Here is a 19,114-nt window from a genome sequence, read left to right on the forward strand (position 1 = left end):
AAAATACGTACAGAGCCAGCTTGGTTACTGGACCATGGACATTATTCTGTGACATAATCGTTGGATTTGAACAGCGCCCCCATTGACAATAGAGTATGGTACAAGCCCCCCCCCCCCCCCCCCCGCTTTTTGATGTTACGTAGGCTAACTGTCCGGAAAAAAATACGTGTCTACCTTTCAGATTTTTTCCCAATGAAAATCCCTATTCCTGGATCCGCCCCTGACCAGTCCCTACATTCTTAGTCCAAAGGACCATCAGGGAGGGATCGGAAACCAGTTGGGGGTTGATCTTGGACACTATCAGATAATAGGCGGTGTTATCTGTTGTGGTTTTATTTGCCAAATGACACAATATTTTCCCCACAGGGTCAGGACAATTTTGGCGGGAAACAAAATAAATAGTTGGGGGGGGGGTTGGAGGGGATTAATGCCCTACATCTCTTCTATGGATGCTCAGTTTTTAGATCGACTTTTTCCTATACTCATGAGGACCTGCACCTTTCCTTTTTTGTTCCCTTTTGTTTGTATTTTTACTTTTTTCTCCACAGCTCTCATAAGGTTTGTACACGAAATTCTGTGACTCGTGCCCAGGTCCTCGAGCCCGTTGAAATCGCACAAAAGCTATTGTCACAGATCAAGTCTGAATGGATAACCAACCCACACACACTTTTCGATATAACCGAGGCTGAGTGTCCAGACAAAAAAAAAAAGTCTTAATTTCAGCACCGGGACGTAGAACAAACCTGACGGGCCTGACTCCCGTCGTTGAACCGCCCCTGAATATGGAGGTATAGGGTGTGAAGAAAAAATATGCCGTGGGGTAACATTCCTGCTTGAGGACGTTCAAAGCCCTGTTTTCATCAACACATTTCCTGTTTTTGAGGAACAAAATTAAGACCATTGAAGTTTGACCTACTATCTTTACAACAAACAGTTTTTATATTTTCTGCTATTATCTGATCACGAGGCACCACTTCAGATATTTATATCGATAGGCACACTGACCTCAGTACATGCACACTAGCCTATTTATTGTCTGTACACGCCGGTGGTAATTCATAGCCGTGAATTTAGCCACCTTTCGTTTCCATCCTAGCTGGAAGTAAGTTTGTGCTTTTAGGATCAACTGTCGGTACAACTGCTTGCTAAGTTATACTGAGGAAAGATGGCCACGAAATCGGTGCTTATTCTGCTGTTGGTTGCCGCAGCAACGACTTTTGCTCAGAAACAATGCTGCTATCCCAGCCAATTTGAGGCCAGTAGGGGTGAGTACGAATATAAAACTGTGTGCAAAACTTGGAGGTTCAAACAGTACGTCCAAAAAGTGTCCGTCAGACTGTTTTCAAAATAACTAAAAAAATGTTATTTTTGATTTTTGTCTGTGTGCAGATACTCCTGAGTTTCATTTAATTACTAATAGTCACTCGTCAATACACAATTGTCAATTGATCGCAACAACATGGTTGGACACGACCGTGACCTCCTGCTTATGAAATTCTTTCTTGTACTTTAATTGAGTGTTAGAAAGTATTGTTTTGCAGGATTTTAGATCAAGAACAACGTAAGGGCTATATTTGACAAAGTAAGGTAAAGTTCTGTCATCTTGTGTGCTCGGTTGCTTCATGATATTTTGTCAATAGCTGCCGTTTTGATATTTCAGGCAGCATTGTCGCTCAGGTGCAAGGGGGCCAAGCTATGACCCAGAAAACCGGTTACCAGTTCGCTTATGACTACACTAATCGTCGTCTAGGTGCGATAACCTACAAAGAAGACCTGGGAGTGATGACCAAATTCCAGGACATCTTTGAGTACAGCCAGGTAAAGATTGTCCCTATCTCCTGAAACCTTTGACCCAGCAAATTTGCGTTTAGACTTATAAAACCACTGATATCTCGATATAGCGTGATCTGAGGGCACGGGATTGAACGATCGTAAGACTACGGGCTCCGTGCGCCAACAAAGGGGGCGTGTTTTTACCACTTTTGAGAGTCCCTTGGACGGGACACCCCGCGTGTGCGCACTGTACTGGTTTAGTGCGCAAAGTACGCACGACTTATTCATCCTGAATGTGCACGAAGCTAATGCCTAGTATAGAATACGTTCGAATTTAACTTGCAATGGTCTCCCAGACTCATCCCCGTCCCCAATTACTTTGGATCATTCGAAATACGCAGTGGATGGACCAGGAACCAGTCTAGGCCTATCTCTACTCTCCTTTTCTGGCCGTTGGAGTACTTGTCTACATCTACATCTACGCAGGTACTCAGCAAAGTCCACTTCTGGATGTTAACGCTGAGGTGTGCACGGAGCCCATACAGCAGTAGGCAGCAATAACGGTGTTGCCTGCATGTATTCACCGGCGGTGATTCCCTTCAGTCGGGACATTATGGCCGGGGATGGCGATGTGCCCCCCAGTCCCGAAAATCATTATCCAAGTGCAAATATATATTAAACAAAGTCACGGATATCTTGACAGCATTATTCCTACAATGTTAAACACAATGTAAAATATGGTCCAATACCCATTTATTCCTTCATAATTAGCAGTTGGATTTGTTGAAATATAGGTTGAAAATACCTTGCAAAGAGAGACTGACAGTGTCGGTATCCAAATCATGATTTAGGCGACGTCAACAATTTTGTGTTTATTAACTGGCCTGCAACAGAAAAGGCTATATAATATATAAACATTATAGCCTTTCACAAATATTGGTAACATCTGGCATAATGTTGATTTATTTTCTGAGATACTTGTTACATGAGATATTTATATCGCTCGCCTGAACTATACATATCTGGCGGATAACATTATTTTGTTGTCGTTTCCACCTCCAGGGAGTTGAATACGAAATTCAAGTCAAGCCTCAGGTTTCATCTTGCCTTAAACGCACTCTAAACGCAACCCTTCCTCACTGTATCCCCGGTAAGCAGTTGAAAAGTATCATAATTATGTTGTAAATAAAGGAAATGAAGCAAGATCTGTGAGGCGTGATGTCATCCCTCTTCGTTTTGCTGGTCCCAGATGGGCTTGTCAGTAGTCCTCTTTGTAAACTGACTGACTGACTGACTCCCCGACTGACTCCCCGACTGACTCCCCGACTGCCCGACTTCCCGACTGACTGATTGACTGACCCGACTAACTAAATGACAGACTGTTTGACGGGCTGTCTCACCGACTCCCCGACTGACTGCTATCTTCCCGATTGACTGACTGATTACTGACTCTCCCACCGATTGACCGACTGACTAATTGACTGAATGACCGACTCACTCAATCACTGAATTATTTTACCTGCTTCAGTCTCACCTTGGCCCAAAACTTTGAGGTTTAATGGGCTGAGTTTGTTTTGCTCCAATATTTAAAGGCTAATGTTAAGACTAGTCAGGTAAAAAAAAAAACCACATACTGAGTTACAGTTTGTTTTTACTCAAGAAATTCCCGTGGCTAGCAACTCCGTGAACATTGCCGAAATAACCATGATTAATGCGTTTACATAATATTTTGAAAGTTGAATTGCTGTACGTTCCTATATTTATAGTCCTCTGATACTTTCACATAGCATTTTCCGAATGTTTACTTCTTAGCTAGCGCCACCTATCTTGGTTCATCCTACCTCGGCGACCACAAATTAAACGTAGACTACTTCCAGTACTTCGAATCGAAGAGCTCAACCGACTACGCTAACATTACCATAACTGTATCGCAGGGAGACTGTGTTCCATTTTCTGATGTCTACGAGGGAATGAAAGACGGTGGTAGGTATAACTAATGAACGAATGCGTGGTTTCAACGTCAGAGGGCGCTAGCTTAGCAACGAGAAAAAATAACCTATTCTGTCAAAATCTGACTTTTCCAGGCATAAAGTCAAAATGAGATTTTTGCTTATTGTTAAGATATGTACATTTTTGAAACCGGTCATTCCCGGGCAAAGTTAAGCTTTTTGAAGTTCATTGTGTCGAAAAGTAGAAAAAATGAGAAAAAGGGCAGATAGAGTTTGGGGTCTATTTTAAGATCTGTTTCAAGTGACATTTGTTTAAATGATATATCGTCACAAATCATCAAAAAATACTATATTTAGAGTTCAAATTAGGGTTTCAAACTTTTATAGTATATTTTAGGCATGTTCAAGATTACAAATATGCACAAAAATTGGAGAAACAAAAGAAATCACCCCCACAGCGGTTTTTTGGCCCTATCTCAATTTCAACCTCTGCCCGGAAGCGTCTGCTTTTGACAGAACAGGTCAGTGGTCGGTCTCTTTTACCTTACTAGTCAGTGGGATGCCACGCTTCGTGCGGCACCGCTTGCTGGGTGAATCTTACAAATGATCAGTGCGGCCGCAATTAACGTCTTTTTGTAAAAGGGTTTTATTACACACTCAGTTTTGAAATGCATATTCATATTGTGCGAAATTGTTCGACGCTGCACTCAGGGGCAGCGATATGGCGTTGTTGACCTTTGTCCAATCCTTGTATTATTTAAAGGATTATTTTCCTTAACTTTCAGTTCCGACGCTTGAAGTTCGTGGCTACGTAAACTACACCAGCGGCATCAGTGATCCGTCCAAGTACTTCACCGTGCCCAGCTTTTGCCAATCGGTGAGACTGGCTGGCTGTTTTTGCAGTCCCATACACTGTGTATATATATAAAAAAATGCAAACAAAATAAAACGGCATGCCAGACATAGAGTGTGGAACCAACACTTATAATACAATTATGTGTGGTTTGAAACATACGCTTTTTCGCTTTAAAATGAGACATCACACGTCCAAATAGGATAATTTTTGAAAGAGTTATGAGTTATTTTCCATGAGACCAAGTTTTCAACTTTAGGCATTATGACAAAGGTAGCCTATAGTTGCCTCAATGCGGGTATTTGCCCGACCTACCAAAAATGTTTAGCGAGTAAACACAATTATAAACACTTTTTGTGTTATCACCTCATGCTAAAGATATTTAGCATGTAAACATGTTTACAAATTGAAAGTAAGATTGTGTTTATAATTGTGTTAACTCGCTAAACATACTATTGGTAGGTAAGGTAATTATCCACACAGAGGCAATTTAGTAACCTCTGTCCCAATGCCTAAAGTTGAAAACTTGGTCCCATGGTCAATTTGACCACTCTTTGAAAAGTATTCCTAACTCTGTCAACAATTATCAGATTTAAACGGTTGATGTCTCTTTTAGAAGTGGAAAGGCGTATCTTTCAAACCATACCTATATTATCTATGTTGGTTACACATTCATTCTTTTTTTGATACACGCTGTGGTCCAATGGTTACGGTGTTCGACTTGTGTGCTGTGGTGCATGGGTTCGAATCCTGATCGTGGGAACATGGTGCTTTGAGCAAGGCACTTTACCATTATTGCTTCTTCCTTCGGATGGGACGTAGAGCCGTAGATCCCGTGTGTTGTGTAATGCACGTTAAAGAACCCAGTAACACTTATCGCTAAGAGAAGGGGTTTGCCCCGTGTTTCTGGCAGTGGCTGCAATGTGCGCCGCAGCACCTTGTAGACCCATTATAAGGTGCTACATAATGGGTCTCATATTTCTCATAAACTTTATATACCTTTCTTTAATAATTGACATAATTTCCAGCGCCTTGAGTACCTAATTGTTGGTAGATACGTGCACTATATAAGACTCCGTTATTATTATAATGTATATAGACCAATATAGACAGATTCAGTTTGTTTTCATGACTTCAACACTTGGCCAGACATAATTTTAAAGTTGATTAAGAAATATCACACCCTGTCAAGTGTAATAGACATTAGAACACTGTGTATATATATACTTTATGTTTTCTAATTCATTAACAGGCAAAGCACGAGACACCAAAGACGCAGAAATCTCCCTTCGACAAGATACTGCCGTAGACACCGAAGTTACAACTAGAGACATATCGGAAAGCATCTCTTCAAGCTAGCTGTTTTTTCCTGAGTATGTTAACATGGGTTAAAGAGGATTTTGCTCGATGATTTTGCTCATTTATTCTTAAGAACCGAATCAAATCAACATGTCAGACGTTAATTTACAGCATAAAATTTTGTTTGAGTTTTCAATTTTAATGAAGAAGTTCGAACGGCTTCGTCAGAAACTACAAGCAGAACTTGTTGGCAATGAAGGGAATCGAACTTTTCCAGAGGTATAACACATTATTATCGCTTTATAATACAGTAATATCGCTTCACAATACAGTAATGTTTATTATTGAAATTAATTAATTGACGGAAGGACTTAATCATGTATAATAAAGATAAATTTTGTGCCTAATTAATTGCTGATATATGCTTTTCATTAATATCGTTGAATAATCCTAGCAAAAATCAACTAAAAAGGGCTGACATTTAAATGATGCTGAATTGAAACGGGCATTTACTGTATTCATTTTGTTGTTGATAAGCAAATGAATGATTAGATTCCATTATGGCCATCGTAGTTAAATCCTACGGGCAGACGATATTGGTATTTGAATAGAATGTTTTCTCGAACAAAATGAAAATCACATGTTGTTTATAATTCGCTTTATATGTAATTAATAGTAAGACAATCAACAAATAAATAATGAAATAAATCGGCGAAAAATCTAGATGCTGGCGTTGATATGTTTCGGAAGATAGTTAGAAAAAAAATCGGGGAATGGGTGATGATGACAAAATGAAGTATAATTTGCTTTCTTAGTGTAATAGAGCCTGAAAATTGACCCCTGTTGGCGCTTCCAGACTCCTCGAATAGAACAATTAGCGTGTAAAAGTCGGAGTTTTTAAAACTATTTCGGGGTGCATTGATTTCTTAAGAAAAATTACTCTCAGAAAAGGGCCTTTTCACTTGTCTTCGTTTTTATTTGGACATCTCACATAAGTGCTATAGATCATGCAAATAGACTAATTTCAGACTTCTATCTCTGTTGGGGATGGGATTACATTTAATAAAGTGGAAGGGGCCGGGAGGAGGTAAGCATTGATTGGATCACCTCTGCACGTGTGCAGCATGACATTCTATTTTTCAAAAATGATGTTTACGGCTTTGCGCTAGGATAACAATAATAAAATCAATCATAAAAAAACCCAGATGCTTACCTTAACCAGTAGGCAAACTTACTGTACAGTGTCTGCGCGAAGGTATACTTTTCAAACATTGCCACTCTCTCTCTTGATATTTGCCAAAGACACTTTTGAATCCAGCGTCAAAAATCGAAGTTCATAGCCACACAAACTGCACATTAGTGCTAGTCTTGTTGAGTTTTTGTTTTTGCAGTAGGCTTGTTCTGCGCTAACATTGTCGTTGTGATTTTTGTATTCAGGGCCCTGGAATCATACCTAGGTGCATGCATATAATTTGCATACATTAATAACATATCTTTGATATGAATTCCTTATCAGTTGCCCATTATACCGGTACCTACATTTGTAGCCCGAAGGACCATGGAGGGACCAGGAACCAGTCTATCTTGGACACTATCAAGCAAAAGGCGGAGTTATCCACGGCAGTATTATTTGCCGAACGACACGTCACAATTTGGCGAAAATCCCCTATCAAGGAGGGGGGGGGGTGACACCCTGCTCAACGCCCTGTTTGTGTCAACAAATCATCTGTTTTTGAGGAACAGATAAAACCATTCCAATTTTATTTTCTGATAACATACTTTATTGTATTCTTGAATTATCTGAACACGGGACACCACTCCAGACATTGATATCAATGCAGGCGCGGATCCAGAGGGTGAGTTTTGGGGGTCGACCCCCCGGCCCACTACCCAACTGGGACTCACATTTTTGTTGTTCATACAAATACATACAAATAATGTCAATCCTCCCCCCCCCCCCCCCCGATCTGACACCTGAAAAAAATATCCAGGTAATACTATCCGCCTGTGCACGAAATTCGGACAGAGCCATCGGGGTTTACTGGGGTATTTGTACACTATTTGGGAATTATAGTGATAATAATCGTTGGAAACATCGTTCCGTATGACACGACCCCCCCCCCCCCCAACTCTCACACACCACCTATTGATTACAAAGAGGCCAAGTGTCCGGAGAAAAAAACATACCTTCATTTCAGCATTGGTCTGCTGATGACCCCCCCCCCCCCCATCACCACCTGAAAAAATTCCTGGATCCGCCCCTGCAACATACACACTTGACCTTCGTACCCCAGACATTATCTCAGTATTATCACCGACCTATACAGGGTTAAATAAATACTTCGCTTTAAAGTAAATCAAACCTTCGTTTCCAACTTGGCTAGGCTAGAAGTTAGTTGGAGCTTTAAGGATCAACTGTCGTTAAAAGTGCTTGCTGAGTTACTGAGGAAATATGGCCACCAAATCGGTGCTTATTTTACTGATAGTTACCGTAGCAACGACTGTTGCCCGGGAAAAATTCTGTTATCCAAGCCGGTTTGAGGGCAGTTTGGGTGAGCACTAATACAACTGTGCCCAGTAAATCATAAACTATTCGGACAATATTACTAAAAAAACCCCAGATTCTTCATGTGCACTTAATTCATTTCAGTACTAAATGCTTAATCCATAAACTTGTAGATGCACCGTGATGTATTAGTCATAAAAACACGCAAAGCTAAGTAAATGTGATACAATGTATGGGTTAAACAGTCCTCAATTATACGTAAGATTTGATAAGCAAATTTGAGTAATAAACACGTACATCACAAAGATTGTGTATAACTTAAACTCTTTAAGTCTTCAATTGTAAATCCAATTTTCAATCAAATTATTGCTTTGATGTTAGTTGTATGTATTTGACATTAAATTGCTTTTCGTGCGAACATAATATATATTTTTTGTTCGAAGGGGGTAGCATTTACGTCAAACCAACTAACAGAAAAAGAGTTATTTTAACTACGATGAGTTCTGAGTGTTATGGAGATTATATTAAATGGTATTACGCGGCCACCGTATCACTGCTGTAAATCAAGCACTCGGTGAATGCGCGCGGAGTCTTGTCTTTGAAACAGTGAGTAAATGCAAACAGGGCACATGTTCTTTCACTAGTGCTGTCGATAATGAATTTGAAAATTCAACTTGGAACTTCGTTATAATGTGTACCGAGATTATGCTGTGATAAGTGAGGATACCCTGAAGTATGTAGCAACACTACAATTTGATGGTATAACGACAAACGTAGCAGATAGGCCTAATTCCAACCTTTTATTAATTACCGGATCCCCCTTGTATGTGAAGTTGCAATTTCTTATATTATAATAAGTTGAATATACTTAATTGAATTAAGGCAAGCGGGTTGCCTTAAATTAAGTAGTTAGTACTTACTTCAAAACTGAAGAGGCGAGAACGTAAAATTATTACAAGTTGAAATGACGTAGTCGAATTAAGGCAACAATATTGCCTCAATGGAATAGATAAAAAAAAACTTTTGAGTGCTATTTTCATCAACAAATCTCCTGTTTTTGAGGAACAAATAAGACCATTCCAGTTTGACCTACTGTCTTTACAACACATTATTTTATTATTTTCTGTTATTATCTGAGCACGAGGCACCACGTCAGACATTCATATCGATATATCGGCACACTTGACCTTAGTTCAGGCACACCAGCCATTATGAGCCACATGTATAATCTCAGTATTCTCATCGACCCTATACACGCCAGGTTTGAATAAATACATAGCTGTGAATTCATATACATTTTGTTTCCATCGATCCTAGCTGGAAGTAAGTTTGGGCTTTTTGGATCAATTGTCGATACAACTGCTTGCTGATTTACTGAAGAAAGATGGCCACGAAATCGGTGCTGGTTCTGCTGCTGGTTGCCGCAGCAACGACTTTTGCTCAGAAACAATGCTGCTATCCCATCCAATTTGAGGGCAGTTGGGGTAAGTACGGATAATTATCAAATTGTGCGCAGCCTGGGATAATATTATTTACATGTGCTGCAAAACTGGGTTGTTCAAACAGTTCGTCCCAAAAATTGTTCGTCTGACTGTTTTCACAATAACTACAAAACCATGTTGTCAATTTTGAAACTTTTTGGTTGTGCAGATACTCCTGAGCCTTGGGCTCAACCCCAATGAGTTTTATTTAATTTTAGTCATGCGTCACTGCACAATTGCCAATTGATTGCAGCAGCATTTCTGGACACTGTGAGCAGGTTCCATGCCTTAATCAATGTCAGTGCTGCGTGTTTATAAGCTTTGTAAAATCCTGCATGTTGTGAAAAAAGGCTGATGTGGTTTGGGATTGGAATCAGTTGCCCTTGAGCATTAAACTGAGGTCTTGCCATGATGACTGATAGCCAGGCAAATGATTCCAATCCCAACTGCAGCCCTTTCACAACATTAAGGATTTTAAAGAGCTTACTTTAAGTATTTCAGCAATGTGTTAATCACGCATTGCTGAAATTGAATAGGGCGAGTAACTTGGTCACCGTGTCCATAAATGTTCAATTGACTGTGTAGTGATGCGTGACTCAAATTAAATGAAACTCATAGAGGTTGAGGCCAAGGCTTAGGATCGACTATCTGCACAACCACACATTTTCAAATTAACAACATGGCTTTGTTGTTATTTCAAACATAATCAGACGGATTTTATTTTTGGTGGACACGTGTACGTATGGGGCCTGTGTATTTGAGCACTCGACTACGCGGTAGACTAAACATGCATAGATATGAAATGTACTCTCTCACGATGCCTTTTGCAGGGTAAACAGTCCATTCTTCTGAACATACTGTAAATGATACATCTCCCAAGAGGGATTGAAAATTCTTAAGAGAAATTAAGTTTAGAAATAGAGGAATTTCCCGAGGAGTAATTTCATTAATATCAAGATTATTTCGCTGACACAAATGTATTCTTAATGGGCCCACTTAATGGGTTATATACTTGTAGGATTCGTACAGACCTTTTCGGAATCTTCATAAAACGAATTCATTTGTTTGTACTCAAGGTTCATACATTTAGTGTGAAGAGATTCCAGAAACGTTATTCACTAAATCTCTTGTACTGATACCATATTGTGGATAGACCTGGCGGTAACTCATCCCGGATAATTTAAAAGATGACACCTTATGCCAGCCGCACACCCTTCCGATTTTACCGGTTCATCCGGATAAAAATTAACCCCGTCACAGGTACAGTACGTGTTTTCACCGTTGCCGTTATCTCGCAACGTCACCCGCATGCATACATGCTTGATTCCGCTCTTTGATCAGTCACATGATGATCAGATCGGTCAGATGATGATGACCTAATGGCAGCCGTTAATTTGTATCATGTGATGACTTACTTTGTGAATCTGATTGGTGAATTCACAGACACATCGCGTCCGGTGAAATTGGAGTCCTGCCCACACACCTGTTCGCGACGGATCCGGCGAAATCGGTTGTGAAAAAAAAATCAAACATGTTTTACTTCATCCGGCCGCTTGCTGTACGGTCAGATCGGTTCGATTTCTCATAGTCTGGTTCCCACTTCCCAGACCAAACGATTTTGACTATTCCTGATGAATCTTAGGTCTGGTAACCTCCAGTAATACATTGTATTACAATTTACGTCACGTGACTAAAACGGGAGGAATTCCTCCTTTTTCCGGAAATGTCCGAAGTTTGCCGAAGTCGTTTCGTCGACAATAGGATAGCGCCTGAGTATTTCCGAGTATATAATATAGATTTAATCAACTGCTATTTGCTTATTAATTTTATTTTAAATGAGTTGATAATTAATATTCATTGCTTTCATTTAGAAAACTTGAAATTCAACGACGATTTTGTGCATCAAATATACTCGGATCATATGGGCGAACTTTTTGCTGCGTCATGTACAATTTTGAATTTGACGACCGTTGCCGGAGATTTTCCAAAACTCGGTCTTCATTCGGCTCCGCCTGCTTACAATGCTATTTGGGTGCCTAATTTTGAAGATTCCAGATCAACATTAGTCAATGTTATCTTACACAAACATCAAACTGTATTATCATAACTGTATGATATTACAAAGCAAGTGGTTTATTTAAAAATTTGATCAGAACATTGATTGAAAGCTACAAGCGATAAAGCGAACTCGGAAACGAAGCCGAGCTTTGAAAAAGGGCCATCAATGTCGTCATGTTTATTTTTAGCCACGGAGGCTCCCTGACCTACAATTTAGACGTGAGCGTTGGGAATAATTGTCAGGTCTGGGAACCAGACTAGATTTCTCAGCGCACACCTCTCCGATATGGTGAACTGGTATATTAGGAAATGTGTTCGGCGGGCTTGACAAGAACGGATGTCTACACCATTATACAACGCAGTATACATCCTGTTGAACACGAACTAAAGAAAAGAGAGACATTAATAGCCCCATATCAAATCCGCATAGCTTGTATCTTGAAACAACAACTATTCACGACACATTAACAGATAATCAGCTTTTTTAGTTTTCTCAAAAAACAACAACAATGCAGTTTCAATGGGTGTTGGCCTACATCGACCTTTTTTTTTTTTTTTTAAATAAACGTTGTATACCCAGTGTTAATTGTCTCGAGTGATTGTGAAAAAACATCCACTCGGATGGGACTGGAACCCATGACCTCTCGCTTACTGGTAATATCAGCGCGGGTACCACAACTGAACTATTCCTAAGATGGATTGTTTGCGTCTGGGAGATGTAATGCTTTTTTACCCTTCACCGACGTGCTTTATAAACACTGTACATTCAGTTTTGTTTCAATTGATTGTGAAAAGAAAAAAAATCTGAGTGGGAATCGTACCCACGACCTCCTGCTTGCTAGTGCACACGTGATACCTCTCGACCACCCACGACCTCCTGTTTATGAAATTCCATCTTATAAATACTTTTATTGAGTATTGCATTGTTTGGTTTTGCAGTTTTTTTTAAGATCAAGAGCCACGTATAGGTTTGTACATTTTACAAGGTACTTTGACAAAGTAAAGTAAAGTTGCGCGGCTGCTACATGATATATGAAGAAAAGTAACCAGAAATGTAACTTGCGACCGTCGCTTATCTTGAATTTGCAAGAGGAGGAGGAGGAGTGTGCGCAAAACCACTAAACCTTTCCAGACTTTTGCCAGGTCTAGCTACATAAGTTAGTGTTCACAACTGAAGGTGCGTTTTGTCAATGGCTGCCGTTTTGATATTTCAGGCAGCATTATCGCCCAGGTGCAGGCGGGCCAAGCTATGACCCAGACTTACGGCTTCCAGTTCGCTTATGACTACACTAATCGTCGTCTGGGTGCGATAACCTACAAAGAAGACCTGGGAGTGATGACCAAATTCCAGTACATCTTTGAGTACAGCCAGGTAAAGATTGTCCCTATCTCCTGAAACCTTTGACCGAGCCAATTGGCGTTTAGACCTTTAAAACCACTGATTTTTCGACTGATACGGTGTGATATGACAGTCACGGGAATGAACGATTGTAAGACTATATGAACTCCGTGCGTCAACAAAAGAGGGCGCGTTTTTACTACTTTTCAGAGCCCCTTTGACGGGACACCGCGTGTGCGTACTGTACTGGTTAGCGCGCAAGTACGCACGACTTTATTTTATATTTATCCTGAATGTGAACAAAGGTAGGCCATAGATGGTCCCCCAGACTAATCCCCGCCCCCAATAACTTTGGATCATTCGAAAAACACAGTGGATGGACCAGGAACCAGTTTATGTCTCCCTCAACTCTCTTTTTTTTCTGGCCGTTCATCGAGTACTTGTTACGGAGCCCATACAGCAGTAGGCAGCAAGCGTTGCCTGTTTTTACTGGCTGCGATTCCGGGGAGTGGGGGACATTACAGGGGTGACGATGTGTCCCCCTCCCCCGTAAATCATTATCCAAGATTGACCAAAGTCACCGATATCTTCATAATATTATATCTACATTGCAAAAACACAGTTTAAGGATATAGTCTAAACACATTTATTTCATAATAATTGACAGCTTCGTTTTTTTAATATAGGTTTTGGAAAATGTGCATTTGAATTTGCAAAACATAAATTCAATTTGGCGCTGATTTTGAGAACAACGTATATCCGGGTTTCAATTTTGCAATAACTAGCATTCGATTAAATTTGCCTCATTCAAATAAACGAATGCGCATAACGTTTCTATTTAAAGGATTACAAATACGTGATTAGACTTTCGGTTTGACGGATGCATTGCCGATTATAACGAATGTGCAATCCAATTCGCAGAAAATCAATTTGTTATTGTGACACGGGCTGAATTGAATATTCTTTTTCACTTGTCATAATTTAAATTCGCAAAGTCTCAATTCAATTTAAATAAAGCACACAGCCTATACAAATCATGATGCAGCTTTGATTCATTCATTGATTAATCAATGTATTGTAGGCGAAATGGGCAAATGAAATGTTCAAAAGATATAAATCTTACCAAAATAAAATCATTCAAAATAATCTTGTAAGCATATTATTGGGACGGTAAAGGGAAACATCACGTGTCATGTTACATGGGATACGGGGAACTTTTTTGTTGTTTCATTGTCTCAATTGTATTTTAATGTCTTTCTGTACTTTTTTAAGTTCTGTCTCATTTTATCAGTTCTTTTGCTTGGTTATATGATGCGATTGTGGAAAATGCTGAACAAAAAAAGAACGATTGCATTCATTGGTTTCTATATAGGATTTATTACAATGGGTGGTATGTTTTGAAAGACTACACCACTTGGTTTAGCTCATTCATCATGAATATCCAAAGTCAATCATTCACTCAAACAATCCTCATATATTACTTTTTTGAACACATAAATGAATTCAAATGCTTGATCAGGCATATGTTAAATAACACTGCGCCGGAAATCGGCTGCACATTTAGCGAAACAGATTGATGATAAATTAAAAGGAAAACAGGATTGCGGATGTGCCTTCGATTTCGCGCTAAAATGAAATGTCAATATACCAAATTCAGTGCACATTCGGGAAATCATACGCTGATTTTGTACGACTGAATGCACCTTCATGGAAATAGAATCATCATTTGTTAAATAGAAACAGAGATTTGGAACGTTCATTCTATTTCGCAAGAAAACGAAAGCTTCTTTTAGAGATTTTTGTACACATTTTCTGAAATTGTCCGGGAAAACCTATATATAATGAGTTTAATAAAAAATACCTTGCAAAGAGAAAGTGGCAGTGAAAAGGCTTATTAAATTCATAACAAGAAAAGTCTCTTTAAATATTAGTAACATCTGGCATAATCTTTATTTTCCAAGATACTTGTTAAATAAGATATTCATATATTGCTCTCCTGAACTATTCACATCTCGCAGACAAAGATATTTTGTTGTTGTTTCCACCTCCAGGGAGTTGAATACGACATTCAAGTCAAGCCTCAGATTTCATCTTGCGTTAAACGTACTCTAAACGCCACCATTGCACATTGTATCCCCGGTAAGCAGTCAAAGGTATCATCTGTTGCAATCATGACCGATACCAAAGGGAATGAAGCAAGATCTGTGAAGTGTGATATCATCACTCTTCGTTTTGCTGCCAATCGTCCTCTTTGCACCTGACTGACTGCCCGACTGACTGACTGACTCCCCGACTGACTGACTCCCCGTGTGATTGAATAACTGATTGATCGCTGGCTGACTGACTATCTCACTAATTAATTGATTGATTAATTGATTGATCGATTGATTGATTGACCGACTGACTGACTGAATGACTGACTAAATGAATGAATGAATAAATGAGAGACTCTCTCTCTCTCTGATTGACTGACTGACTGACTCAGTCAATCACTGACTGTCCCTTATGGATTAGACTTGATTCAGTCTCACCTTGTTCCAAACGCTTTCCAAACCAATTGGTTTAATTGGTTTAATTTTGGGTGTTTTTTTTGCTCAAATATTTATGTGCTAAAGCTTTAGACTAATAATGTGCAATATACATATACTAATTTTTTTTGGACTTTAGAATGAAAATTGCCGACATAACCATGATTATTTGCGTTTACAAAATTGTCTTGAAAGTTTAATTGTGTACGTGCCTATTTAGTCCTTTTTTTCATTAAGCATTCCCAAATGTTTACTCTTAGCTAGCGCCACCTATCTTGGTTCATCCTACTACGGCGACCACAAGTTGAACGTAGACTTTTTCCAGTACTTCAGATCGATGGGTCCATCCAACTACGCTAACGTCACCGTGACTGTTTCGCAGGGAGACTGCATTCCATTCTCTGTTGTCAATGAGGGAAAGTCTAACGGTGGTAGGTATAATGACCGAGTTCCGTTGTTTCAACGTCAGAGGGGCTCCGGCGCTAGTCTAGCAACGCGAACAGACATATAGTCGGTATCTTTTTATAATTCTATCCACTGGGGCATGCGCAATATAACAAATGAGTCCATACTTCGCGGCATCCAAAATGTCGCATTTCACCAGTTCCTCGTCTCTCCCTCACGGTTTTAGACTTTTTAACAAACAATGCTCTTAAACGGATAAACACAATTGTTTTTAGTAATCTGAATGTTGATTTTTGAATATCATTCAATTTTGCGCGAAGTTGTTGTTTGTACGAATTCACCCGAACATGTGTCCCATCCTTGTATTATTTGGAGAACTATTTTCCTTGACTTTCAGTTCCGACGCTTGAAATTCGTGGCTACGTAAACTACACCAGCGGCATCAGTGATCCATCCAAGTACTTCACCGTGCCCAGCGTTTGCCAATCGGTGAGACTGGCTGTGTTTGCAGTCCCTTATAATGCAGACCAATATAAACACATTCAGTTAGTCTATGTGACTATGCACCTTGCCAGCCATAATTTCAAAGTTGATTAATATATATCATGCTCTGTCTAGTGTGATTAACATTATAGAACATTGTCTGTACTTTATGTTTCCTAATTCATTCACAGTCAAACCACGAGACACCGAAGATGCAGACATCTCCCTTTGACAAGATACTGCCATAGAAACTGAAGTAATTGAAGACATAACGGCAAGCATTTCTTCAAGCTAGCTAGCCCTTTCCTGAGTATGTGAGGATTGGTTAAAGAGCTGTTTACGCAATGATTTTGCTTATTTTATTCTTAAGAACCGATTCAAATCCACACGTCAGACTGTAATTTACAGCATAAAATTTCGTTTGAGTTTTCAATTTTAATGGAGAAGTTCGAACAGCTTTGTCAGCAACTACAAGCAGAACTTGTTGGCAATGAAGGAGGAATTGAACTGGACCAGAGAAATAATACATACTATCACTTTATAATACAGTAATATGTAGTATACAGTAATTATAGTAATATCGCTTCACAAAACAATAATATTTCATTTTTGCAATTAATCTTATTATAGCAATTGGAATTACAATTTCGATGGATGGATTTGATTATGTACAATGAAGATGACTTCTGGGCATAATGAAATGCTGATGTATGCTTTTCATTAACATCGTTGAATAATCGTTACAAATGTAACTAAGTAGAGTTATCAAGTAAAGTTTTATATTGATAAACTGAAACGGGCATTTACTGCATACATTTTGTTGTGGTTGATAAGCAAGCGATTTTGTACATTCCAATCTCGTCGATGACCCATTATGACCATCAATCCTACAGGCAGATAATTTTGGTAATCGAAAGGAAATGTTTTCTCGAGCAAAATGACAATCACATGTTGTTATAGTTACCTTGCTTTATATGTAACTAATAGTACGACAGTCAACAAATGAATAATGTAATAAATAAGAGAACAATCTAAATATTGGCATTGATTTGTTTCGGCAGATAGTTGGAAAAATAATCGGGAAATGGGTGATGATGAAAACAAAAACATTTTGCAAATTTTGGATTTTCTGATCCATTCCCTTTTCGTTTTCTTAGTGGAATAGACCCTGAAAGTTGACCCCTAGTGGCGCGCTTCCGGCCCCTCCAATAGGAAAATGAATTCGCGCGTAAAAGATTATTTTATGAAATGGAGCAAACAATATATTGTTTTTATCATTTATAAACAAATTATAACTCAGTTACTTTGTTTTTGACTCACCCTGTATTGCTGAACGAAACAAATTTTGTTGAGACGAAAGATGGTGGTTAAGTGTGCGTTTATTAAAAGACCATGCAAAATCTTGAAAAATCGACAAGGTGGGGGGTCAGCGAATTAAGTTCAAATCTTGGCCATTTGGTCCCCACCTGAGACGATACCACTCGGTGGAGTAGCTCGATAAATAATCACACGGTGGCCGAGTACAGGGCACCGACAATTTTAAGCAAAAAAGGGTGACTTCCGGGGAGTAAATTTGTGTTGTTTCTGGTATAAAGTTATAGCCTCGTTTATTCCCTTAAACTAAATCGTTTACTGTCGACCTACATATCAAAAGAAAGGATTTAATCTTCTCTAAACGATGAAATATAAATCTTTGATATGCAAGCATTCACTGCGGAGATATAGGCGTAAGAAAAACACGTATCAGCTCTATTACGAAATAAAGTCATTTACGCAGTATAAACCATAACTTAATTAATGCAGGGCAAAGAGGCAACAAACTTGTAAGTAACATAGTTCAGATATCCGACTACAATAATAAAAAATTAAAAAAACTGTCAGCTCTTCTTGTTTTTGTTTGCTCACGGTCAACAAAGTTGAAAAATTCCTAATTTTCAAGACCAAACCTACATAGCCCCCTAGACAGTTCCGAGTGCAATTGGTTGCCCTTAATTGACATTTTGCAGGAATTGTTGTAAGAGCGTAACAAAATCTACATTTTGCAGACTTCACCTATTGGGTGGATGGGTGAGTGGGCTACCTTTGGTGGTGCGCACTGATCCGGTAGGAGGGGAACGTCCTGTTACCGCCCACCCAGTTAGCGCGCGGTATCGAAAGAGGGCGCCCTCGCATTACATCACAGTCAAAATGGCAGCCATGGACATGCTGTCTGTGTGGCTGCAATGTGATTTTAGTAATTTTGAGTATTGCAAAGCCATCGAATGTGGTGTAAGTCACTCTTATCCGCGCGAACTAAATACAGTGCAGCTTAATCGATGCACAAAAAACATACGGAGCCATTTGCAGAAGTGGAAAGTCGCTGCATTTGATGTGAATGTCGAGTGGAAACTGATCCTCCTGCGATGTGGTTTGTTCGACGTCGATGCATACACTGATAAGA

General features: G+C 39.4%; 2 protein-coding genes across 2 annotated transcripts; both read left to right on the plus strand.

The window, feature by feature from the left end:
• The first annotated feature begins 988 nt into the window (after positions 1-988).
• On the plus strand, positions 989-6,583 carry LOC119730185 (development-specific protein LVN1.2-like). The gene is made up of 6 exons (XM_038202970.1): positions 989-1,265; positions 1,661-1,818; positions 2,836-2,923; positions 3,586-3,756; positions 4,508-4,599; positions 5,828-6,583. The coding sequence occupies exons 1-6, from the start codon at positions 1,166-1,168 to the stop codon at positions 5,882-5,884; spliced, it is 666 nt and encodes a 221-aa protein (XP_038058898.1). The 5' UTR covers positions 989-1,165; the 3' UTR covers positions 5,885-6,583.
• A 3,008-nt stretch (positions 6,584-9,591) lies between these two features.
• Positions 9,592-17,470, plus strand: LOC119730200. Its single transcript, XM_038202989.1, has 6 exons — positions 9,592-9,864; positions 13,134-13,291; positions 15,310-15,397; positions 16,047-16,217; positions 16,589-16,680; positions 16,866-17,470. The coding sequence occupies exons 1-6, from the start codon at positions 9,765-9,767 to the stop codon at positions 16,920-16,922; spliced, it is 666 nt and encodes a 221-aa protein (XP_038058917.1). The 5' UTR covers positions 9,592-9,764; the 3' UTR covers positions 16,923-17,470.
• The last annotated feature ends 1,644 nt before the right edge of the window (positions 17,471-19,114 follow it).

Source organism: Patiria miniata, unplaced genomic scaffold, assembly GCF_015706575.1.
Source record: "Patiria miniata isolate m_02_andy unplaced genomic scaffold, ASM1570657v1 HiC_scaffold_22, whole genome shotgun sequence".
NCBI classification, from domain to species: Eukaryota; Metazoa; Echinodermata; class Asteroidea; order Valvatida; family Asterinidae; genus Patiria; species Patiria miniata.